General features: G+C 55.3%; 9 protein-coding genes across 9 annotated transcripts; 7 read left to right on the top strand and 2 right to left on the bottom strand.

Moving 5' to 3' along the window:
* Window positions 1-533: 533 nt before the first annotated feature.
* On the top strand, window positions 534-2,684 carry C7974DRAFT_407762 (HSF-type DNA-binding-domain-containing protein; the record flags this gene model as incomplete). The annotated part of the gene is made up of 6 exons (XM_046143262.1): window positions 534-584; window positions 637-653; window positions 703-775; window positions 827-970; window positions 1,021-1,911; window positions 1,962-2,684. The coding sequence occupies 6 exons, from the start codon at window positions 534-536 to the stop codon at window positions 2,682-2,684; spliced, it is 1,899 nt and encodes a 632-aa protein (XP_046002803.1).
* A 566-nt stretch (window positions 2,685-3,250) lies between these two features.
* C7974DRAFT_325381 (nucleotide-diphospho-sugar transferase) lies at window positions 3,251-6,125 on the top strand. The gene is made up of 4 exons (XM_046138968.1): window positions 3,251-3,669; window positions 3,716-3,772; window positions 3,822-5,130; window positions 5,179-6,125. Exons 1-4 carry the CDS (start codon window positions 3,592-3,594, stop codon window positions 5,862-5,864), a joined length of 2,130 nt encoding a protein of 709 aa, XP_046002802.1. The 5' UTR covers window positions 3,251-3,591; the 3' UTR covers window positions 5,865-6,125.
* A 393-nt stretch (window positions 6,126-6,518) lies between these two features.
* On the top strand, window positions 6,519-8,262 carry C7974DRAFT_300902 (ankyrin repeat and IBR domain-containing protein 1; the record flags this gene model as incomplete). Its single annotated transcript, XM_046137820.1, has 3 exons — window positions 6,519-6,726; window positions 6,780-7,320; window positions 7,368-8,262. Coding segments are annotated over 3 exons (1,644 nt in total), but the record flags the coding sequence as incomplete, so codon positions are not given.
* A 1,060-nt stretch (window positions 8,263-9,322) lies between these two features.
* C7974DRAFT_439275 (uncharacterized protein) lies at window positions 9,323-11,382 on the top strand (the record flags this gene model as incomplete). The annotated part of the gene is made up of 4 exons (XM_046145275.1): window positions 9,323-9,506; window positions 9,554-9,587; window positions 9,637-10,826; window positions 10,883-11,382. 4 exons carry the CDS (start codon window positions 9,323-9,325, stop codon window positions 11,161-11,163), a joined length of 1,689 nt encoding a protein of 562 aa, XP_046002800.1. The 3' UTR covers window positions 11,164-11,382.
* C7974DRAFT_13256 (uncharacterized protein) lies at window positions 11,310-12,052 on the bottom strand. Its single transcript, XM_046135414.1, has 2 exons — window positions 11,493-12,052; window positions 11,310-11,446 (listed from the first exon to the last, which is right to left on the bottom strand). Exons 1-2 carry the CDS (start codon window positions 11,957-11,959, stop codon window positions 11,344-11,346), a joined length of 570 nt encoding a protein of 189 aa, XP_046002799.1. The 5' UTR covers window positions 11,960-12,052; the 3' UTR covers window positions 11,310-11,343.
* Window positions 12,053-12,092: 40 nt separating this feature from the next.
* On the top strand, window positions 12,093-14,316 carry C7974DRAFT_382788 (uncharacterized protein). Its single transcript, XM_046140710.1, has 3 exons — window positions 12,093-12,332; window positions 12,389-13,825; window positions 13,876-14,316. The coding sequence occupies exons 1-3, from the start codon at window positions 12,210-12,212 to the stop codon at window positions 13,963-13,965; spliced, it is 1,650 nt and encodes a 549-aa protein (XP_046002798.1). The 5' UTR covers window positions 12,093-12,209; the 3' UTR covers window positions 13,966-14,316.
* On the bottom strand, window positions 14,103-15,752 carry C7974DRAFT_407757 (DNA-lyase; the record flags this gene model as incomplete). The annotated part of the gene is made up of 3 exons (XM_046143261.1): window positions 14,103-15,180; window positions 15,226-15,262; window positions 15,338-15,752. The coding sequence occupies 3 exons, from the start codon at window positions 15,750-15,752 to the stop codon at window positions 14,103-14,105; spliced, it is 1,530 nt and encodes a 509-aa protein (XP_046002797.1).
* A 567-nt stretch (window positions 15,753-16,319) lies between these two features.
* C7974DRAFT_13219 (S-adenosyl-L-methionine-dependent methyltransferase) lies at window positions 16,320-17,690 on the top strand. The gene has a single exon (XM_046135404.1). The coding sequence runs from the start codon at window positions 16,381-16,383 to the stop codon at window positions 17,524-17,526; it is 1,146 nt and encodes a 381-aa protein (XP_046002796.1). The 5' UTR covers window positions 16,320-16,380; the 3' UTR covers window positions 17,527-17,690.
* Window positions 17,691-20,484: 2,794 nt separating this feature from the next.
* On the top strand, window positions 20,485-22,744 carry C7974DRAFT_439271 (uncharacterized protein; the record flags this gene model as incomplete). Its single annotated transcript, XM_046145274.1, has 6 exons — window positions 20,485-20,502; window positions 20,558-20,598; window positions 20,702-20,816; window positions 20,882-21,418; window positions 21,471-21,608; window positions 21,659-22,744. 6 exons carry the CDS (start codon window positions 20,485-20,487, stop codon window positions 22,610-22,612), a joined length of 1,803 nt encoding a protein of 600 aa, XP_046002795.1. The 3' UTR covers window positions 22,613-22,744.
* Between the last annotated feature and the right edge of the window lie 43 nt (window positions 22,745-22,787).

Here is a 22,787-nt window from a genome sequence, read left to right as displayed (position 1 = left end):
CTCATCTCCTGCCAGGTGCAATTTGGGTGTTCCAACCCAAAGCCCTCGAAAGTACCCTGGTCAATACTGCGCTCGGCGCGCTAGCGGCACTGCAGCGCGCATTCCTGTTTAGCACTGCTAACCTGCTTTAGGGCGATTCCTAGTGTCAAAGAGCCCGCTCTAAGATGCCGCGAGCCCTGCCCGTCAGTCTTTTACACTCAAAGGTCCAGATCCCCCATCGACCTCTTGTTCCCCATCGCCTAACTGCAGGCTCGCCCATGCTGCGGCATTACGACATTCGGACGCCCGATTCTTGTGCCCCAGCTTTTGACATATTTCTGTACCCAGCGTGAGCCTCACGCGCCCACAGCATCGCGATCGCCTTGAGACTCCCTATCAGCTGCAGATCTGAGGCATTGGGGATTTAGTCGCCCCAAGCCTCGACGCGCAAGTGCTCTTGCACTTTCCAACCGGAAATAGATTCTTGGAGGATCTGCTCCTGATCAAATAGCCATATATATTGGACCCAACGCTTTGCGCGTAACATAGCAGCCATGGATTCAAACAGCGCCGGAGGCTCCGGTTCGAGCAACTCCAGCGACTTTGTACGTTCGTAATCGCGAAGCTCCGTTTACCCAATGCTGATTAAGGTCGCAGGTTCGCAAGCTTTACAAGTATGTCAACGCCAGATGAGTTGGACCAATGCACGCTAACGCGCGCAAGGATGCTGGAAAATCCCAGCGACGAAAGCGTAGTCAGATGGGGGAACGACGGTGACAGTTTCGTCGTGCTTGAAGTACGTTGATGCGGCCCGATCAGCCCAAGAAGGAACTACTAACATCCCCAGAACGAGAAATTCACCAAACACATCCTTCCCAAGCACTTCAAGCACAGCAACTTCGCCAGTTTCGTTCGCCAGCTCAACAAATATGATTTCCACAAAGTGCGACACAACAACGAAGAGAACGGTCAATCACAGTATGGCCCTGGTGTTAGTGTTCTGGATGACTTTTGACAGTCGCCCACGCTAACAACTTGCAGGCGTGGGAATTTAAGCACCCCGACTTTAAGATGAACAACAAGGACGCACTCGACAATATTCGCAGAAAAGCTCCCGCGCCGCGCAAGCCCAACCAGACGAGCGCGGATGAAATCGGCCTGCCTTCACAACAGATGGACATGGTCAGCGGACAGTTGATGGCAACCCAGGCTCAACTGCACACTCTGGAGCAACGATACAACGAACTCAGCATCCATCACTCAATGCTGTTGCAGGAAGTTATTGGCCTTCAGAAGACCGTTGTCAACCATGAGCATGTCATGCAAAACGTAATGACGTTCTTGCACGGGGTGGATTCCCAACAGCGGCGCAATAGCAAGCTGCTGTTCAACGGATCAGCAGCACAGAACGGAAACGCCGAGCCCCAGGCACAAGCCAACGACGACGATCACCCAGCCTCTCCGCTACAGCACGCTTCTAAGCTTCTCAGCGAAACCAATGCCGACGTAATGTTGAACCCCAGGAACCTGGAGCACATGAATGAGATCACCATGAGGATGAACGGTACGCTGACAACACCACCACCGGACCTACTACGTGGTAGCACTAGACCTACCAGCCGCGGACCACCCTCGGCCACGTCAACCGGCTCGATGCGTCTTGACAACCTCGACAATCTCGTCTATCCTGTTGGCCAGAACAATGGAATCGACCCAATGTACAGCGAGCACATCAACAACATTCCATACGCAATGCCACCCAAGGCGCCGGAAACGAGTGAGGCCAAACCCGTAGAAGTCAGGAAGAAAGGCCAGTTTGCAGACCCTGGATGGATTCGTCCGCCGCAGATTTTGCTGGTTGAAGATGACCCCACGTGCCGTCGCATCGGAAGCAAGTTCCTTTATGCTTTCCATTGCGCCATTGACAGCGCTGTAAGTGTGATCATGATACATGGTATAATCTTGTAGCTAACATTGTGTAGCTTGATGGACTTGAAGCTGTTAACAAGATGAACGCTGGGTCCAAGTACGATTTGGTGCTGATGGATATTATCATGCCAAACTTGGACGGTGTCTCGGCCTGCCATTTGATCCGACAGTTCGACACGACGCCGATTATCGCCATGACATCGAACATCAGAAGTGACGACATCTCCATGTACTTCCAGCACGGCATGAACGATGTACTACCGAAGCCATTCACGAAAGAGGGTCTACTCCACATGCTTGAGAAACACCTGGTCCATCTGAAGAAGGCGTCGCCGCACGGTGAGGCGATGCCGGCACCTCAACCCGTACAAGTACCCAGGCAGCTTATGCTCAAAGAGGAGGACTCGCCGGCCAAATCGCCTGCAACCGTCAGCAACTGGAACTCGCCGAACCAGCTGCCAGGCGTTTCGCCCGTCGGAAGTAATATGCCGGACGAGTACGCACAAGGCCTGCAGGTTCAGCCGCCGCATCATCCGGTTCCTTACGGTGTCAACCCTATGCAACCGGGCATAGGATATGGCGCCTCGGCTCAGATATCGATGCAAGCAAGACAACAGCAGCAACAACTTCCCCCGGGAGGTCATCGAAGGCAAATTTCCGACATATCGGGAGGCGACGATATGACCAACCCTGCCAAGCGACAGCAGATGTTCCCACCGCAATTGCCACCGCAAATGCCACCACAAATGAACCCCATGCAGCCGAGACCGCGATGAAAGCCTCAAAAGGAGAGCAATTGCGGATCCCACTCGTGGCCGAACTTCCAAGTCTTAAAATGTGTTGACGCTCCGCATGCGAAGGGCTCACTGCGGGCGGACAGTCATTTGAAGAAGTGTAGTAGGATAGTATGGAAAAGCAAGAAATCCCGGACCCCGGACGCTCTATGAGTTGGAAATCAAACCAACAGCGCAGAGGTTTGGAAGGGTCTTCGCGGGCCGATAGGCAAATTTGCTTTTTGTTAGGAGGGAGTTCAAGGACCAGGCATTGTCCAATTGGCAGTTCGTCAGGAGGCAAACGCTCCTTGGTGAGACACGGGTATACTTTCATCGACAGGCCCAGGCCTGTGACCGATGAAGACCCTTTTCGATAGAAGAATCAAACACCAAATACAGCATACATACCTATGATGCCGCGATGTTGTAAGATATATTCTGCGTTGTAAGTCGTGTCAATGTATCAAAGGGATCGCACCTGGGCGCCAAGCGAACAACCAATGGTAATTTGAGCATCACAATCTCGTTGCCAGTCGTAGATCACGTTTAACGCGTACTCAATGTTGACAGGGATTATGACGCGTCCCGGGGGAGTGTCGTTGCAATAAGCATTGAAGGCAGTGTTCTAGATCCTCACGTCCGCCCTCGTGGGACGCGCCTCGAACTGCGGGAAGACGCAGCGCAACCTGACCCCACAGAACGCTAAACACATGGGTTTCCCAGGATTTCATGCGACCCTTGTACGATTCGTATGAGTCAGCGATCGCTCCGCGGCCTGACAGTTTTGAAGCAAGCCGTAAACTTTTTGGCGTATCGATAACACTGCGGGGCGTGACTCCGCCAACCTTTTGCCAACCTTAACCAGAATTGCGACCGCAGACTACTCACGAATAACGCCACACAATTGACGATGCCGCCAAAGGGAAAGAAGGCCCAAGATAAGGGCAAAGCCGGCGAGGAGGAGCGCGAAGACCCCCTACAGGCAGTAGTACGTAGCAGTGCATGCAAGCAGGTGTACATTGCTAACAACGTAGATTCTTGCGGATCCCTTCGAGACACGCTTCAGCCCTTTCACACTTGAACGACCGAGGGTCAGGTCCCTCCCTGGGTTTATTGCGCATCATACTGACGAGTACGTAGTGTCTGTTGCCCCTCGCAAACACCCCGCTCATCGAGTACACATTCGAGTTCCTCGCCAATGCCGGAGTCGAAGAAATCTTTGTGTACTGCGGCGCCCACAGGCAACAAGTCGAGGAGTACATCAGTCGCTCCAAATGGTCCGCGCAGTCGTCCCCGTTCTCTAGGCTGGAGCTCATCCAGTCGACGTCGCACTCAATAGGCGACGCGATGCGCGACCTGGACAGCAGGAGCTTGCTCGTCGGCGACTTCCTCTTGGTCTACGGAGATGTCGTCAGTAACCTGCCGCTGGAGGGCGCCCTCGCTGCACACAGAGCGAGGAGAGTGAAGGACAAGAACGCCATCATGACAATGGTGTTGCGCGAGGCAGGCACAACACACCGGACCAAGGCTCGAGGGGCGAGCCCAGTGTTTGTTATCGATCCTGAAAAGGACAGGTGCCTGCACTTCGAGCAGATGCCAAACCGCGATCAAACACACTTCCTGTCCATAGACCCTGAGCTGCTTTCAGGCCACCAGGAGCTTGAGATTCGACAGGACCTCATTGATTGCGGCATTGACATCTGCACACCAGATGTCCTTGCCCTATGGAGCGACAACTTCGATTTTCAAGCCCCAAGGAAAGGTTTCCTACACAGTGTGCTCAAGGACTACGAACTGAACGGCAAGACATTCCACACGCACATCATCTCCGATCACTACGCGGCCCGAGTCCGGAACCTTCACGCATACGATTCGGTCAGCAAAGATATTGTATCGCGCTGGGCATACCCGCTGTGCCCTGACAGCAATCTGGTACAAGGACAGTCATACCGGCTCGGAAAAGGCAATATCTACAAAGAGGAGGGCGTGATTCTGGCGCGCGACTGCGTCATCAACTCAAAAACAGTCATCGGACGGAGCACTAGCGTTGGAGACGGCAGCGTGATCACAAACAGCATAATAGGGCGACATTGCCAGATTGGTCGGAATGTGAAGATCGATGGCGCATATCTGTGGGACTACGCAAGTGTCGGAGACGGAAGTGTCATCAAGAAGTCAGTCATCGCGAACGAGGCGTCTATTGGGAGGAACTGCGTCATCGAAGAGGGAGCGCTCATCTCGTATGGCGTGGCTATCGGCGAGGGCAAGACTATCCGTGGAGAGCACAGGATCACACGTGCCAAGCGGAGAAGGGAGAACGATCAGGAGCTTGTCAGGGGCGAGCCAGATGCTGAGGTAGTCGGGAAAGGAGGAGATGGTTTTGAATTCCATGACTCAGACGAGGATGATGAAGATGAGATCGTCGACAGTCTCATCTCTTCCGGCCCACGTACGTACCAACGCAGCACATTCATGCTTTAGCGGCTAACAACAACAGTGTACAACCTCGCCAATTTGTCCCTGGAATCGATCTCCACCCTGAACTCGGACTCGGAGGCCGATGATTACGAGATACGACATGACAGATCGACAACAAGCAGCTTTTTGTCCGTCGGCTCTCAAGACAGCCAGCATGCTGCGAACTTCGATCACGATGCTTCTGCCAGTATTTACGACTCACTCGTCGAAGGCCACGAGTCCGCCAACATCCAACTTGAGCTCACGGCTCTGCGCATGAGTACAAATGCCTCCGATCACCAAGTCCGCCGCGCAGTCGCAACTTCCTTCGTCAAGCGTGTTCATCAGCTCATCAACTCTGGCGATTCCACTAAGATTGCTGTCGCGAGTGTGTTTGGGCAACACAAAGAGCTGATCGACCGCGCGATTTTCGATAAGAACCAGTCCGACAAGGCAGACCAGGTCGATTTCATGCTGTTGCTTCAAGCCGAACTATGCGGCAAGGAGAGCGGTGATGCTATCCTCCTTAGCACCGCGACGAAGCTGGTCGAGCTGGATTCTATCGAAGAGGAGGGGATCATCCAATGGTGGGAGGACGACAAGAGCAGCGAGAACGAGGACATGACGAAGGTGAGGGTGAAGACAAAGTCTCTGATTGATTTCCTGCAGCAGGAGAGTGAGAGTGAGAGTGAAGAAGACAGTGAAGAAGATGAGGATTCTGAGTAGACAGGCTTGCAAATAGACCGCATTCTCCACCTTTGTCGATCCTCGAGTGTTCTGCGTACCTTGAGGCTGTACTTAGTAGAGCAATTCCAATCAGATCAAAGATCGTTAGGATGTCCCTTGCAGTATACCACGTTCAAGCGGTACGTGCATGTGATTTCGAGACATGCGGCAGCAACGTGACCAGTAGCAGGGCCCCGCAAGTCGACCCCTGGAGACGATTCCTAAACTGCCGAGCTTTGAATAATTTGATTAACCTACGTGAAGGTAGTAAGGCCTATAGCACTGATCTATGCTGCAAGAAAAATGCAAAATAGGCCGCCACAACAGCTCTGAGGCAACTGCGGCGAACAAATTCATTGCAGCCTTCGCCGCTTCCGAATTCGGGGTCTGTGCGCGGCGACGCCAGGGTGCCCGCATCCACCCACCCCAACTACGCGCCTCTCGAGCCGTCCGCCGAATCTTGTGACATAGCAAACCGCTGACCAATACTTGGGGACCGTGAATACTTTCAGTTGCTTGACTGCCTCCTCGGCGCCTCCTTGTGTCACCAACGAGCGCTTATCACCACTCACCACTTCCACCGTTAGCCTGGTTCCGTCATCCGGCGGGACAGGCTCATATTACACCACGACGCCGCCGACTGTCAACAAGCGGAAGGCTTCTGAGGCAGACATCACACTCAGCCCTTCCGAAGAGCCTCGCAAAAAGACTCTGAGGTCTCCAGAACCACCATTTATCGCCAACCTACCTGCTACGCCCGCCACAAACGCCTCCGGCACGATGGACTCCGATGATGACTTCAACAGCTCTATGAGCGGGGAAGACTTTGAGGATCAGGACAGCGATATGGGCATCGAAGACGGTATGTGCCCGTTCAACCGACGGCGGGGCTTGTAGGCTGACAGACGATCGTAGACTCCGACTTCGACATGGACCAGGACGACGTTGGGTTTGAGACACAGGATAAGGATATCAAGCCTACGAGACAGGCTCACGAGGTCGACTTCAAGGTGTTCGATCCTGCACAGATACAAGCACAACAGGACGGGCAAATCGATGAGCTATCGAGCATACTGTCGCAACCACCAGAGGCATCCGCAATACTTCTTCGATACATGCGCTGGAATAAGGAACGTCTGATCGAGCAATACATGGAAAAGCCGGAGGAGATATTGGAGAATGCAGGGCTCGGACAGGATGCTCAGACCAACCCTCCGAAGCTACAGCAGATCAAGGGCTTTTGCTGCGACATCTGCTGCGACGACAGCCCGGACATGAGCACCTTTGCGATGAAGTGCGGGCACCGATTCTGCGTAGAGTGCTACAAGCAGTATCTCTCGACCAAGATCCAAGACGAAGGCGAGGCTGCGAGGATAAGATGTCCCGGTGAGGGCTGTACCCGCATTGTCGATACAAAGTCTCTGGATCTCTTGGTTTCCACAGATCTCCACGATAGGTGCGTCATACAGACATGACCAGTCAAGCCACCGCTAACACGGACAGATACCACACGCTCCTCACACGAACGTACGTTGACGATAAAGAGAACCTCAAGTGGTGCCCCGCACCCGACTGTAAATACGCTGTACAGTGCGGTGTGAAGAGCAAGGACCTTAACAAGATCGTGCCAACCGTTCACTGCGACTGCGGACACATGTTCTGCTTTGGATGCACCTTGACCGATCACCAGCCAGCGGCCTGCTCCTTGGTAAAGAAGTGGCTGAAGAAGTGCGAAGATGACAGTGAGACTGCCAACTGGATATCGGCCAACACGAAGGAATGCCCGAAATGCGTCTCGACTATAGAAAAGAACGGAGGCTGTAACCACATGACGTGCAGGAAGTGTCGACACGAATTCTGCTGGATGTGTATGGGTGTATGGTCAGAGCACGGTACCAGCTGGTACAACTGCAACCGCTACGAGGAGAAGAGCGGCTCGGACGCGAGAGACGCACAAGCCAAGAGCAGGCAATCGCTTGAGCGATACCTGCACTACTACAACCGATACGCCAACCACGAACAATCGGCGAAGCTTGACAAGGACATCTACCTGAAGACCGAGAAGAAGATGCAACAGTTGCAGAACTCCACAGGCATGTCGTGGATCGAAGTTCAGTTCCTGGACCAGGCGTCACAAGCGCTTCAGCAGTGCCGACAAGTTCTGAAGTGGACGTACGCGTTCGCGTACTACTTGGCAAGGAACAATCTGACAGAGATTTTCGAAGACAACCAGAAGGATCTAGAGATGGCGGTAGAGAACCTCAGTGAGATGTTCGAGAAGCCAATCGACCAGTTACAGGGGCTCAAGGTTGAGATGATGGATAAGACGTCATACTGCACAAAACGACGCATCATCTTGCTGAACGATACGGCCGATAATCTCAAGCAAGGTACGTAGACCGAGGCTCCGCCCAGGCTGCAGCGAGTTGCGGCGCTGACGTGGTGGATATTGCGGTATTGAGACAGCTGTACTGACACCCAACAGGCAACTGGGAATTCATCGTATCGCTCACCTGAGCACTAAACCGGACTTCACAATTCAGTGCCATCACGCGTTGAAATCCTCACAGCCGTGTTCGAGGCTGAAATGATCATATGCATCGCTGCGCCGACGCTATGCTGGCCTCTGGGACTGCGAGGTGGCTCGCTCGGTCCAGAACACTTACACATACATTGCATTTTTTGGTTGAATTGGGAGTACAGGGAGGCATAGTGGCACTGTCAGGCGTTATGGATGGCGACAACATTTAGCGACCAGGCATTTTCGGGACACGAGAGAGTTGAAGCAAACGACTCTGCTGCACTAGGCATGTGGATTGTCGGGTTCGTGCCAGGCTGTTGGGCTTACATAGCTGATACAAGGATTCATTTCATTGCTCAACAGTGTGCATGCATCCACCAAGCGCCATCTCGATTGATTGTTGACACACACACACACACACACACACACACACACCCAGCACTCGCTGATAGCCTCCACCCCGCACCTGCCCGCCTCACACCACAACCCAATCCCACACCAACAACCTTCCCAAAGCAAACCCTCTCCTCGCATGCATCCCCCCATCCAAGCCAGTAAATGATGTCACTCCCACGCCCCCCGGCCCACCGCCCACCCGCACGCCTAGCCGAACCTTATCCGCCTCCGGGCCCCCTCCGCATCGGCCTCAACGACCCGATCCTGCGTGCAGGACCCTGCGCGTGCGACGCGACGCGAGGTCGCACAGCTGCGGGGCAGGGCACACGCGCGCCTCGGGAGCAGCAGCGTGTGGTGCGCGCACGGCGGCGCTGAGTCGCCGGGTGCTGAGTCGCCGGGTGCTGAGTCGCCGGGTGCTGAGTCGCCGGGTGCTACTCGGGAGCGGCTTTGCGGGTAAGGCTGCGGGAGGGCGGGGGGTATTAATATCTAGAGGGCTGTCGGGGTGGGTGCGTGTAGCGTCTTTTGAGTCTTGTTCTTCGGTATGGCTTCTGCGAATGCACGTGTCAACGGTGTGAACGGTGTTAATGGGACTGTGAATGGCAATGGGGTGGCTCCGGGCGCGGTGCGCGAGTGCGATGTGCTCATTGTCGGGGCGGGGCTGTCGGGGATCAGCACGCTGCACCGCGTGCGGAAGCTTGGGATGCGGGTGCACGTCTTCGAGGCTGGTAGGTTGACGTGTTGTGTGTTTTGGGTTGTGTGCTGACGCATCTAGCGGCTGACTTTGGCGGCGTGTGGTATTGGAACAGGTGAGTTGAGAACCTTACGGCACTGGAGATCGATCGCTAAGGGAGAAAGGTATCCTGGTGCGCGCGTCGACTCGGAGACGCCGTTCTATCAGCTCAGTATCCCCGAAGCATATAAGGATTGGAATTTTTCGAAGCGTTTCCCGGATCATAACGAGCTGAGGGAGTATGTTGCGCATCTCGACAAGGCACTTGACCTGCGGAAGGATGTGACGTTCAATTCGAAGGTCAACAGCTGTACCTGGGACAAGGAGTCCTCGCATTGGACTATCACGACCGAGAATGGGCTGACGGCGAGGGCCCAATTTCTGGTTATGGCGACTGGACTCCTCCACAGGCCCCACCTGCCGTCATGGGAGGCCCAGGAAACGTTCAAGGGCTCGATCTATCACTCGTGTAACTGGCCGCGAAAGTCGGACCTCACAGGGAAGAAGGTCGCCGTCATCGGCGCGGGCGCAACAGCAGTGCAGATCGTGCAGGAGCTCGGTAAGCAGGCCTCGCACCTCGTCAACCTTGTGCGGCGCCCGTCGCACTGCCTGCCCATGGGCCAGCGCACCTGGACCCCCGAGGAGCAGCGCTCGTGGAAAGCCTTCTACCCGATGCTCTTCAAGACGGGGCGTGCCAGCCGCACAGGATTCCCACTCGACCGGCCGAACAACACGACGCGCGTGCAAGACGTCAGCGCGGCGGAGCGCGAGGCGCACTTCGAGACGACCTGGGCGGCAGGCGCGTTCCACTTCAGCATGATGAACTACAGCAACGTCGTGACCGACAAAGAAGCGAACCGCATCGTGTACGAGTTCTGGCGCAACAAGGTCCGACAGCGCTTGACAGACCCGAAGAAGCAGGCGCTCATGTGTCCAGATGCGTCGACGTACTTCTTCAACACGAAGCGCACGCCGCTGGAGCACGATTACTACGACGTGCTGAACCAGCCGAACATCGAGGTCGTGGATCTGAACGCGCACCCAATTGCTGCCTTCACGGAGAACGGGATGCGTCTTGAGGGCGAGGATGGCGAGAGAGAGTTCGATGTCGTCGTGTGCGCGACAGGCTTTGATTCCTTTACTGGGAGTCTGTGCAACATGGGGCTGAAGAACAAGGACGGCGTGGACATGAAGGACGTGTGGAAGGAGGGCGTGCGAACGTACATGGGCATCATGATGAACGGATTCCCGAACGCGTTCATGGTGTACTCCCCGCAGGCGCCTACTGCGCTTTCCAACGGGCCGACCATCATCGGTGAGTGTTTCTCAGTGAAGGGGTCTGTAGGCGATCTCGTCGCTAACACGGAGTAGAGTGCCAGTCGGACATGATCGTCGAGACCATTGCGGCGCTGCGGAAAGAAGGCAAGACGAGTATTGAGCCTACGAAAGAGGCCGAGGAAGAGTGGAAGAACAACATGAACGCAATGGTCGAGCACACGCTCTTTCCATACACGAATAGTTGGTGGAACACGTCGAACGTCCCTGGGAAGAAGGCAGAGAATCAGTCGTACATTCTGGGTGTTCACTCGTATGAGCAGGAGTGTCGCGAGAGGCTCGAGAAGTGGCAGGGCTTTGAGATTGCTGCGGCGTAGGTGGATGGCGGTATCTAGACGTTGGTCACACCCACGTAGACGGTTTGGTTTGGAGCGACATGAGACGAAAGGGGAAGGAAACGGAATGTATTGGATATCTTTGAACTTTTGACGAAACGCCTCCTGATGCCGTGCAGCCGTGCAGCCGTGAACGCCGTGTTATGCAATGGCCCAGTGAGTTTACAAGGCCTCGAGCTCGAAGTCGTCCACCTTGTCGCGGTACTTCATGATGTTGCGCTTGATCTTGGACGAGTCGACCCAGGTGACGAAGTCCTCCATGTTTCTAGGATGGTCAGCATGTATGCAGGTATTCATCACGGCACACTCACCTTGTCACTAGGTAGGCCGGATCGGTGATGACGGTGGTGCCGACGCGCACGTGGCCCTGCTCGATCATCTTGATGGCGCTCGTCAGGTGCTCGCTCATGCGCAGGCGGGCCATGACGACGGGCAGGCGGCGCCGGGCGAAGGCGCTGACGGTGACCTTGTGCTCAATGTCGCTCAGCTTGCCGCGGCCGCCGCCGCCGGTGCCCAGGATGCCCATGTCGAACAGCTTCTCGAGCAGCTGATCCTCCTGCTTGCGGCGGAACGGGTCGGCGGGGTCGAGGTTCGAGATGCGGTGGGCGAGCTGGCGCAGCGAGCCGCACAGCTGGTTGTACTTGCGGTAGTCGTCGCGGCCCTGGATGGCGTAGCGGCGCATGACGAGCGTCTCGCGGTGGTCATTGTCGGACTTGTACGTGTTGAAGTCGACCTTGCGCAGCAGCTTCTGCTCATGGTGCTTGAGTTTGCGCGTCATGGCGGCGGCGTGGCTGGGTGCAGTGCGTGCGGTGGTGGTCGCTCTGCCGCGGACTTCAGATTCAAAAAGTCGGCGGGCAGCGGCGCTAGACTGGCGCTAGACTGGCGCTAGACTAGCGCTGCCGTCATGGCCCCTCCGCGGGCCCTGAGATGCTGCGAAACTTTTGAGTCAAGGTGTGGGCGCGGTGACTCTTGCGCGGCGCTGCTTCTTCACAGTCACCGTACACGATACTGTACACCACACACACGCCATGCCGACCGTCCACCTGCTCGACTACGTTGCCGGCAACGTCCGCTCGCTCGTCAATGCCATCGAGAAGGTTGGCTACACAGTCGTGTGGGTCAAGTCGCCCGCCGACGTGCCCGCCGCAGATGTACGCCCCCATGCGCGCACCGCCAATTGACCCGCGCTGATGCAGACGCCGCGTAGAAACTCATCATCCCTGGTGTTGGCCACTTCGGCCACTGCATGAGCGAGCTCGCCGCCGCCGGCTACGTCGAGCCCGTCCGCGCCCACATCCGCGCCGGCAAGCCGTTCATGGGGATATGCGTCGGCATGCAGGCCCTGTTTGAGCGTTCGGAGGAGGACAGCAGTGTCGAGGGTCTCGGCATCGTCCCCGCGAGCCTGCGCAAGTTCGACGACGCCGACAAGAGCGTGCCGCACATTGGCTGGAACAGCGCCAACACCTCGCGCCCCGGCGACGTCACCGACGAGTCGCTCTTCGGGCTGCGGCCGACGTCCAAGTACTACTACGTCCACTCCTACGCCGTGCCCTACGAGGAGGGCAAGCTCGAGAAGGCCGGCTGGCAGGTCGCCACGGCGCGCTACGGCGGCGAGGAGTTCATCGGCGCAGTGGCCAAGGACAACATCATGGCGACGCAGTTCCACCCCGAGAAGAGCGGTGCCGCCGGCCTGCGCGTGCTCAGGGCCTTCCTGGACGGGCAGAGGTCGCAGAAGCTGCCAGAGGTGCCGTCGGCCGCCGACACAAAGGAGGGTCTGACACGGCGCGTCATCGCGTGTCTGGACGTGCGGACAAACGACCAGGGCGATCTGGTCGTCACAAAGGGTGACCAGTACGACGTCCGAGAAAAAGACGGCAACGCTGGAGTGCGCAACCTCGGCAAGCCCGTCGAGATGGCTAAGAAGTACTACGAGCAGGGCGCCGACGAGGTCACCTTCCTCAACATCACCTCCTTCCGCAATTGCCCCGTCGCCGACACACCCATGCTCGAGATCCTGCGCCAAACTAGCGAGACCGTGTTCGTGCCTCTGACCATTGGCGGCGGCATCCGCGACACCGTCGACACAGACGGCTCCAAGATCTCCGCCCTCGACATCGCAACCATGTACTTCAAGTCGGGCGCCGACAAAGTCAGCATCGGCTCCGACGCCGTCACAGCCGCAGAAGAGTACTACGCCCGCGGCAAGAAGCTCGCCGGCACCACAGCCATCGAGACCATTTCGTCCGCCTACGGCAACCAGGCCGTCGTCATCAGCGTCGACCCCAAGCGCATCTACGTCGCCTCGCCCGACGCCACCCCGCACCACACCATCCAGACCGCCACGCCCGGCCCCAACGGCGAGCAGTACTGCTGGTACCAGTGCACCATCAAGGGCGGCCGCGAGGGCCGCGACTTCGACGTGCGCCAGCTGGTCCAGGCCGTCGAGGCCATGGGCGCCGGCGAGATCCTGCTCAACTGCATCGACAAGGACGGCAGCAACAGCGGCTTCGACCTCGAGCTGATCGACGACGTCAAGGCCGCCATCAAGATCCCGGTCATCGCGAGCAGTGGCGCCGGCAACCCGGGTCACTTCGACGAGGTGTTTGCGAAGACGCGCACAGATGCGGCGCTGGGCGCGGGCATGGTGAGTTGCTGTGAGGATAATTGTGTTGGGGCGTTTGCTAATGCATGTAGTTCCACCGCGGCGAGTATACCGTCAAGGACGTCAAGGACTTCCTGCAAGATAAGGGGCAGGTGGTGCGGGCGTTCGAGGCCGAGATGTAGGGGGTTATTCGTACATAGATTTAGAGAGGGGTATAGTAGAGAAAAGTCAATATACCTGGAGTTGGGCTTGGCCCGTCGATCAAGCACCGCGCTCCCAAGAGTCTGAACGTGAAACCCGTTGTCTCAAGACACCACCCTCACTCCTCGTCATCCTCCTCCTCGCTCTCGACCTTCTTCTTAGCCGCAGCCTTCCTCTTCGGCGCAGCTCTCTTCGGCTTTACATCCTCCTCCGCATCCACATCCTCCGTCTTCAACTCCACATCCTCTTTCTTCTTCCGCACCGCCTTCGGCTTAGCATCCTTCTCCTTCTTCCGCTCCACCTGCCCGCCAACCCTCTCCCTCTCGCCCACCCCCTCCTCAAACAAACCCTTCTCCAGCTCCAAAAACTCCTCGCTCTCAACATCCATCCCCACCAGCCGCTCCAGCATCTTGATCTCGCGCGCCCACACCCCCTTGTCCTCGACCTTCTTCCCACTCGCGTCCACCCGCTCCGCAGGCGTCTCCAACACCATCGGCAGCCCGTGCATCCGCGCGTCGTTGACCAGGTTGTGGAACGCGCGGAGCCCCAGGTACCCCGTGCCCAGGCGCGCGTGCAGGTCGCGGTAGCTCGCCAGCGGCGCCTTGGAGTCGTTGACGTGCAGCGCGCGCAGATAGTGCAGGCCGATGGTGTCGTCGAACTGCTGCAGCACCGCGGCGTAGCTGGCGGGCGAGCGCAGGTCGTAGCCCGCGGCGAACACGTGGCACGTGTCGAGGCACACGCCGACGCGGGATTTGTCGTGCACGAGCGCGATGATGGCCGCCAGGTCCTCGAACGTGCCGCCGATCGTGTTGCCCTGCGATGCCATGGTTTCGAGGACCGTGATGACGGCGCCCGTGGCAGGGTCGGCGTGGGCTTGGTTCAGGTTCGCGGCGATCAGGCGGATGCCTTCCTCGCGGGTTGTGGCGTTGGCGTTGCCCGGGTGGAAGTTGTACAACTTGATGCCGAGGGTGTGGCAGCGAACGAGGTCGTTTTGGAAGCAGTCGTAGGCTTGTTTTTTGCGCTCGGCGTCCGGGTGCGCGAGGTTGACGAGGTAAGAGCCGTGGGGGAGGCAGGAGTGCGCAACGTCGATGTTGTGGGCTTTGCAGCCGTCGATAAAGAGCGTGGCGTGTGCTGGGTCCATATCCGGGTTCTCCCACTTGCGCTGGTTCTTCATGAACATGGCGAATGCATTGGCACTGCTGGGGTTAGTCGGGTTGGTATAAGGAGGAGCGTGAACATACCCTATGTGCAATACATTATTAATGGCATTATGAACCCCTAACCGGCGGTCGCCAGGGCCGCGTTAGTCTGTGTTCTCTTGTGTTGTTTGGGGTGAGGGTGAATAGAACTAACCTCCAGCGACACTGACGTGGGCGCCAATGCGAAGTTTGGTGTCGACAGTGCGCTCTTCAAGCGGTGCCTCTGGCTCCTTGCTCTTCTTCGCACGGGGGGCCCTCTTCTTGACGGTCTTCTCGACTACAGTTACAGTCTTGTTTGCACTCTCATCCTCGTCTGCACTTTCTTCGTACTTCACTTTGCTGGCGGCAGCACGCTTCTTGCGAGGTGTCTCAGCTGCTACCTCTTCGTCCTCCTTGACCTCTGCAGGAGCTTTCTTGGTGCGCTTTGTGGGTTTCGCTGTAGTCGTGACGATGGGTTCGGCTTTGCGCTTCTTGCCATTGGCCGCAGCCTTGACAGCCTCGGGAGCTGTCACTTCCTCTGGGGCCGGAGACAGGGAAGAGTCTGAGTCTTCGGCGATCTTCTTTGCCATTGTCAATGTATTCGGTAAGTGAGTTTGTGTCGCGGGCGTGGCAAAAGTATGTATGGAAGCGGGTCTGGTGAGGTGAGGTGGTAGGTTGAAGTGAGAGGCAGCTAGGCGACAAACGGACTGGTGAAAGTGAGAGCTGTGCAAAGTGAAGGTCGTCGGCCGAAGCGAAGCTTGCCACAGTTGTAGATTTGACAGAGCTTTAGTAGCTAGAGGAAGACTTCTGCTTTGAGAACGTTGCACGGATGGGAAACGAGCGTCGAAGTCGGTGCAGGAAGTGAATGGAAGGTGCTCGGCGCGTACTCGAGACAGTGATGACAATCCAAGATGCGCGAAAGTCAGCAAAGAGCGAGGTGTCGACAATGACTTCAACAAAACATTACTCTGCATAAATTGAGTCTTCATACAGATGAGCAGACTCTGGTTGTCCAGATTTTGATGCAGGAACGGACCGCGACTCGGTCAAACGTCACCCGCGTGGCATTCGCGAAAGCACGTGTGGATCTCCCCGCGGATTGGACCCTTTTGGCCTGTCTTTATCGATAAGACAACACCAAAAATTATTGCACCATCCCACCAACACGACGCCTAACGTTCACACAGCTCGACGTCCTACACAACTGCAATTCCCACGATGCCAAAGGACAAGCGAAAGCACGCCTCCGGCGCTGGCGACGCCACGCCGTACTCCAAGCCCTCCGCCAAACAATCCGCCGCGCACTCGATATTCAAGATGGACAAAGACCTCGGTCAGCATTTGCTCAAAAACCCCGGTGTGGCAGCTGCAATCGTACAAAAAGCGCATCTCAAACAATCCGATCACGTCCTCGAAGTCGGTCCCGGAACAGGAAACTTGACGGTCCTGATCCTCAAGGCTGCGAAGGCTGTTACAGCTGTGGAAATGGATCCTCGAATGGCTGCTGAGTTGACAAAGCGTGTACAAGGTACACCGGAGGGAAAGCGACTGAAGGTCATGCTCGGCGATGTGATCAAGACGGAGCTCCCTCGCTTCGACGTCTGCATATCCAACACGCCCTACCAGATTTCGTCGCCCCTCGTCTTCAAGCTGTTGAGCTTGCCACACCCACCCAGAAGCTGCATTCTCATGTTTCAGCGTGAATTCGCCATGCGTCTGTTCGCCAAACCAGGCGAGAAGCTGTACTCCCGTCTCTCAGTCAACGTGCAGATGTGGTCCAAGGTCTCGCACATTATGAAAGTCGGGCGTAACAACTTCAACCCGCCGCCACTGGTCGAGTCCAACGTTGTGCGCATCGAGCCGAAGAACCCGCGCCCCCAGATCGCATACGAAGAGTGGGACGGCCTCCTGCGCATCGCATTCGTACGCAAGAACCGCACGCTGCGCGCCGCCTTCCTCGGCACCACCGCCGTCCTGGAGCTCCTCACGCAGAACTACCGTCTTTTCTGCGCCCAGAACAACATTGAGATCGACGACACGCCGCTCGACGCCGACGAGATGGCCGCAGAACCCGATACCATGGACATCGACGACGACGACTTCAAGGGCTTCTCCGACCCCGACGAGCCGGACGATGAGCTGCCCGATTTCTTCAGGCAGCTGCAGTCCGAGTCGCGGAAGAAGCACGAGAAGGGCATGCACCGCAAGAAGAAGGGGCGTCTCAGCGAGCTGGTGCGCGAGAAGGTGCGCAAGGTCCTCGAGGACGATACCAAGCTCGCCGACAAGCGACCGAGGTTGTGCGACGAGGGCGACTTTTTGAAATTGTTGTATTCGTTCAACCAGGAGGGCATCCACTTCAGCTAGATGGCGGTATCAGATGAGAAGAGCATTTGCATGGCGTTCTTGGGGTGGGCATGAGTGTTGGCGTCGGGGTATACCAAAAAGCATGGCGTTGTATGTACAATCTTCAATTACGAGGATGGATCTGGTTTGCACTCTGTCACAGAGCTGCATAATACTGTTGCCACACGATATTGTCAAGTCTTGCGTGTTCAATGCGATGACAGTTGAAACGTTAGTTGATCTTCTTCTACTCCGTGCTAACCATTCTGCAACCTCAATTTACCTAGGTTTAGCTTCTAGTCTACACTGATCGTGTCATACTTATCACAGCTTCTCGCAATCACATGATCAAGAAAGTGCCTGTCCATATTTCTCCATCTGTAGCCTGTGCTGTTCGCTCCGGTTTGGTAATTGGCCGATACCCTTCGCAACTCCCGTTCTGATTCGCAGTTCTCGGCTCGTATAGTTCGTGATTGGACGGTTGAGGCGAGAAGTCCTGTGCGGTGTCAATACCTTAGCTGCAACGGCTTCAGAAGACCCGTTCACATTGGTCTTTGTCTGCTGAGCAACGTCGGTTTGAAGTTGTGCAAGCTTGGTTCCTTGATTTGTTGCAGACATCCTAAGAACGGTGACAGCAGAAAGGTACAGGTGTATATGTGATTCTGAAGAATGATGGCAGTGTTTGTATTTTGAGTTACTTGAAATGTGCGATCCCAGTACTGTACAATCCAGCCTCAGATTGTCTCGGCCTGGCCCTAAGAGTATCCCGCAGTCTTTCATGGCAGAGTTAGCTGCGATTTCGGAACCTCGCTTCCACGGCACCTCGATCAGATAGTTCCACTGTGGAGATGTGGACCCACGCAAGTGGCGGATCGATATGTGATGGTTTACACTCTAGAATGTAATCGATGGAACACTACGTGAGTCAGGGCGCATGGCGCGCCTAAGACGCGGCACGTCCATGGTGAAGTGAGGAACGACGAGGTTAAGTCAACGCCCACTGGCGCTCGAAGTCATACGAGGGCGGCTCGGTGAGACCGAATGCTCCATGAAACGCAAAATTAAAGGCTCTATCTAGAGAAGGATCTTGCATGAATAGGCATCAACCGTCAGTCATGCATGAACCAAGCAGCTATTCGAATGCCAAGCAGTGCGTGGTGTACGCGTACAGCGTTGAACTAAATTTGATGACCTATAGACTGGCATCAGGCTTTGTTCAATGCTTGGACGGAATCCTTCGTTTGATGTTTGGACTAGGTCAATGGTGGAAAATCGGTACGCGATTCGGAGCGGTTGACGAGTTGCATATGCAAGTTGAACACTCACGCACCCGGATCACAAACGAAGGGGACTGGAAGGAGGATCGGTGAGAATTGCTGTGATTACCACATAGTGACCGGGTGGTACGTTTCCACAAGCGAGGACGCGGGGCAATGCGGGCCACTTAGAAGGACAACTGTAGAGTTGTACCTATTATTGTACGCGGCTCATGCAGTGGCTGTCACAAAGCTTGAGTTCTCAAGCTTCTGCAGGAACCATGCCGCTGTGCTCGGAACAGTTGGATCCCGACAGATAGGATCGCGCATTATGCAGATTGACGATTGACAAACCAGGCCACGCAGGGCCGAAGGGGAAGAAGTAAACGACCGTAGGATCTAGACCGGAGGACTTCGCTGTCGTTCTACACAACTGGCGGGCAGCGTGATACATTTACAAGAAAGCTTCCTTGACGATCCAATGCACAGCGACAGGCAAGATACTTGTGCATTACGATATTGGCGAGTGATAATGCCTCGAGTGAGTCCCAATAAGGCTGTACAGCGAAGCTAAACTGTTTATTCGGTGATATAAAGCCTTCTACACCTCTGGGCACCGAACCTAAGTCTATCAATAGGTTGCGCGCTTGCCGAGAAGGAGCCGTAATTAGGTCGCTATAAATATCAAGGCGATGTGATTGATATCAACTTAGACTACGCTGTCATATACTGTGGACGTGCTGGTCATCAAGCAGGTGCCAGCTGATCCCATAGAACAGGAGCAGGGTTATTCCAACGCTGTGATAAGTCAACGTATTTTTCGACCACCGCTGTAGCTGCTGGCATATGCTGGCGACAGTGAAAATAAGTAAGTGTGCATTTGCTAGACCTGGAGTAGAAGATAGCCACGGAGGTAGCCATGCAGGGATATCGCGATTGGAGAAGTGCTCCGAGATATGACAGGCCGCGATAGCCGTTGGGTATGCCAGCTTGCAAGCTTCTGAGCTTGAGGTATTAGGGCGCTCCGGGTAACGCTTTGAAGAGCAGGCCAGCCAATGAACCGCCGGGTGGGAGTTGAAATTTGGTACGGACAAGACGGACAGTGGACCGTTATAGCAAGCTAGTCAGCGGAAGGGTCCGATCCAATAACTGCCAGGGGCAGAAGGTCGAGAACATTGCAGCTATCCAGAAGGGTGTTGACGCTCAAAAGGCGGTTGAGTTGGTCAGGAGCTAGTTTTGAGAACGGGAAAGCGTGAATGATCACGTGTCGTTCGACGGGTCGGCACAGCAGCCGCTTCCCTGCCGTCTCATAACGACGCTTTTCATTATCATGTGAGATCACCTCTAGACGTGCTCAAAGTCTTGCAATTTGTTCCTCGCTGTCTGCGGTGGACGTTTCGGCGTCAATTCTTGTCTTGGCATTGCCGCTTTCCCGTTCAGGAGTCATGCTGCGAACATGTGATCTCTGAACATCTTCAGGTGGGACTCTGCACTCCGAACTCCAGCATCGGTGTCCAGGGCCAGCCCTACACGCTTGGACTCCGAGCTAAGCTTTACCCGTCGTTAGGACCCTGTCCGTTAGCCACAACGGGAGGGGCCATCGTTCCTGGGTAGTGCATCATACCTACAAGTCGCATACTCGTTGACACCTCTGCCGTCTTGTTGTCGCCGAACTGTAGTTCCGACCGAAAGCTTCGTCCGTGTTGTAGCTTTGATTGGCAAGATGGTCGGAGTGCCTAAGGTACGTATGCTACAAGCAATAAAGTCGGCCCCCCTGGCTGACCCCAGCGAAATAGTCCACAGGGTGTCTGATATGTAGGAAGCGAAAGATCAGTAAGTGTGTTATTCTGTCTGTGAAACAACGAGACTAACTTTGGGTAGAGTGCGGTACGACATGTGCTACAACGGATCAGCAGATGCTCATGGCCATTTTCTAATAGCACTCAAGACGAAACCTGGCCAACATGCCTCAACTGTCAGAAGAACAGTAAATGCTGTCCGGGTCCTCCGGCACGACATACTTTCAAGGACCTCGGACCTAGCCTTATCTCAGGTGTGAATAGTGTACAAGCTGCCAAAGGCCAAGCGGTCGTACCAGGTACACTCATTGGTTCTTGTAGAAACCAGACATTGATAGTGCGACAGATCACAATCGGCGATATTTGACCCAGGTTCACCAAACTGCTTTCGCAGACGGCTCAACATCACACAAGTTCAGGATATCGCCACAAAGAGACACACCCCATCAAAGAAAACTCGCAGGGCGATCAGCTTCGACGCGCTCAGCAAGCCTCAGCCGATCTCGTTCTCCTCGATTGCCTTTACTTCGACAGCCATCACCATCTCAACAACATGAGCTCTCTCGTGCCCTGATAGCTGCAACAAGTGCGGGTTGCATAGGGCTCCAGATGTCTCTCTTCGGTCCTTTCATTCAAGAAGTTCCAGCTAGGATTGGTCATAGTCCGGCTCTCGATGCTGCAGTGGCTGTACTCATCAACACTCACGCCTCTCTCATGTACAAAAAGACCTTGAATGATATCGCCAGCATCAATCTGTATCTACGAGCGATTAAGATGCTGCAAAACTGTCTGGACGACTCTCAAGAAGGAATGTCCACGAACACGCTTTGCGCTTCTGTTCTCCTCGGGCTTGTTGAAGTACGTTGTACCCTACCGTCGTCAGCCTTCTTAAAATTGACCTATCTGTTAGGCATTAGCGGGACCTCGAAAGGGGAATCGGTACCTGGCTCATGTCGGCGGGGCGGGTCGGCTTATGGAGCTCCAAGGTCCCAGACAATTCGACGATCCTTTTGCAAAGGACATACTACGATTCAACAGAGGTGGCATTGTAAGTGCTTGATTTTGTTCATTCACCGACATGTTGCTCATGACTTTCAGATTGTTTCTGCTTGTTACGAACGAGAGCCATGCTTTCTTGCTGCGCCGGAGTGGCGAGATGTTGCCTTCGATCACAGTGGACTCGGCTTCGACGAACGACTACACACTGATCTCCTCCGGGCTTTTGCGCAGCTACCAGCCATACTCAAAGACTTGAAACAGCTGAACACCGACTGCATCACGTTTGAAAACACAGCTAAAAGTACGCGTAATGATTCGTGCGTCGATCCCAATCTTGATCTTCAATTCGACCTCGAGCTTAGTCGTAGTCCACCTACCACCTGCCCTTCGCTCGATTACTCAGTTGACAGTTTCGACAATATCGAGTTTCCGTCAGAACTACGCAATGAGGGGTTGCCCAATGGCGGCGTGCCTCTGGCTTACATATCCGCGCGCGAAGATGTGCTCTGCAAGGTTCAGAACCTGAGAAGCACGTTCTGTGCGTTGGGTATCAATATGAATGCCAAGTTCAACAATGGCACAACAGTCACCGAACTGCCCAGTGTTGAAGAGGGCAATCCCATAGCGACTGCCTATCACTTCAGTAGCTGGCGCGACAATGTCGGATACAACAGCTTCTGGGCGCTCTGTATCATGGTGAACGAGTATCTGATAAAGCTGCTTCCGCCCTCTGATCCTATCATTGGCATTCTTGAGGCAGAAAGCCGATCTCTAGCACTTGAGATCTGCAAGACATGGGAAGAAGCATGGGCAACGAAACCGATTGGCGCGCTACACACATCGTTCAGCTTCGTCATGGCATACGAATACGTCACTCCCAGAATACAAGAATGGATCTTGAAAGGGCTAAATGCGTTACTGGATTACCAACGTGTAGACGCTGCAGCCTTCCAATGGACCGATGAAGTGATTAGGATGATGAGTGGGAAGCTTACTGGTGACGGTCAGAGCACCCTCTTCTCTAATGTGAGTGTCATGAAAGAAGCGCAGTAGCCACGCTCACGACACTCTAGACCCTTGTTGGGTGTTGATGATTTTTATAGATGGACAGGAATGGAAAAGAGGCGCCCGGAGTCACTTGAGCTTACATCAGTGTCTGGCAGTCACTGACAACCGATCGTTTTATGACAAATACCCAATATAGACTGTAAGAATTATTCGCTACTTG

Source organism: Boeremia exigua (assembly GCF_020726555.1).
Source record: "Boeremia exigua strain MPI-SDFR-AT-0100 chromosome Unknown C7974scaffold_1, whole genome shotgun sequence".
Taxonomy (NCBI): Eukaryota; Fungi; Ascomycota; class Dothideomycetes; order Pleosporales; family Didymellaceae; genus Boeremia; species Boeremia exigua.
Note: the sequence above shows the minus strand (reverse complement) of the source record. Positions and strands in the feature narration are given on the sequence as shown.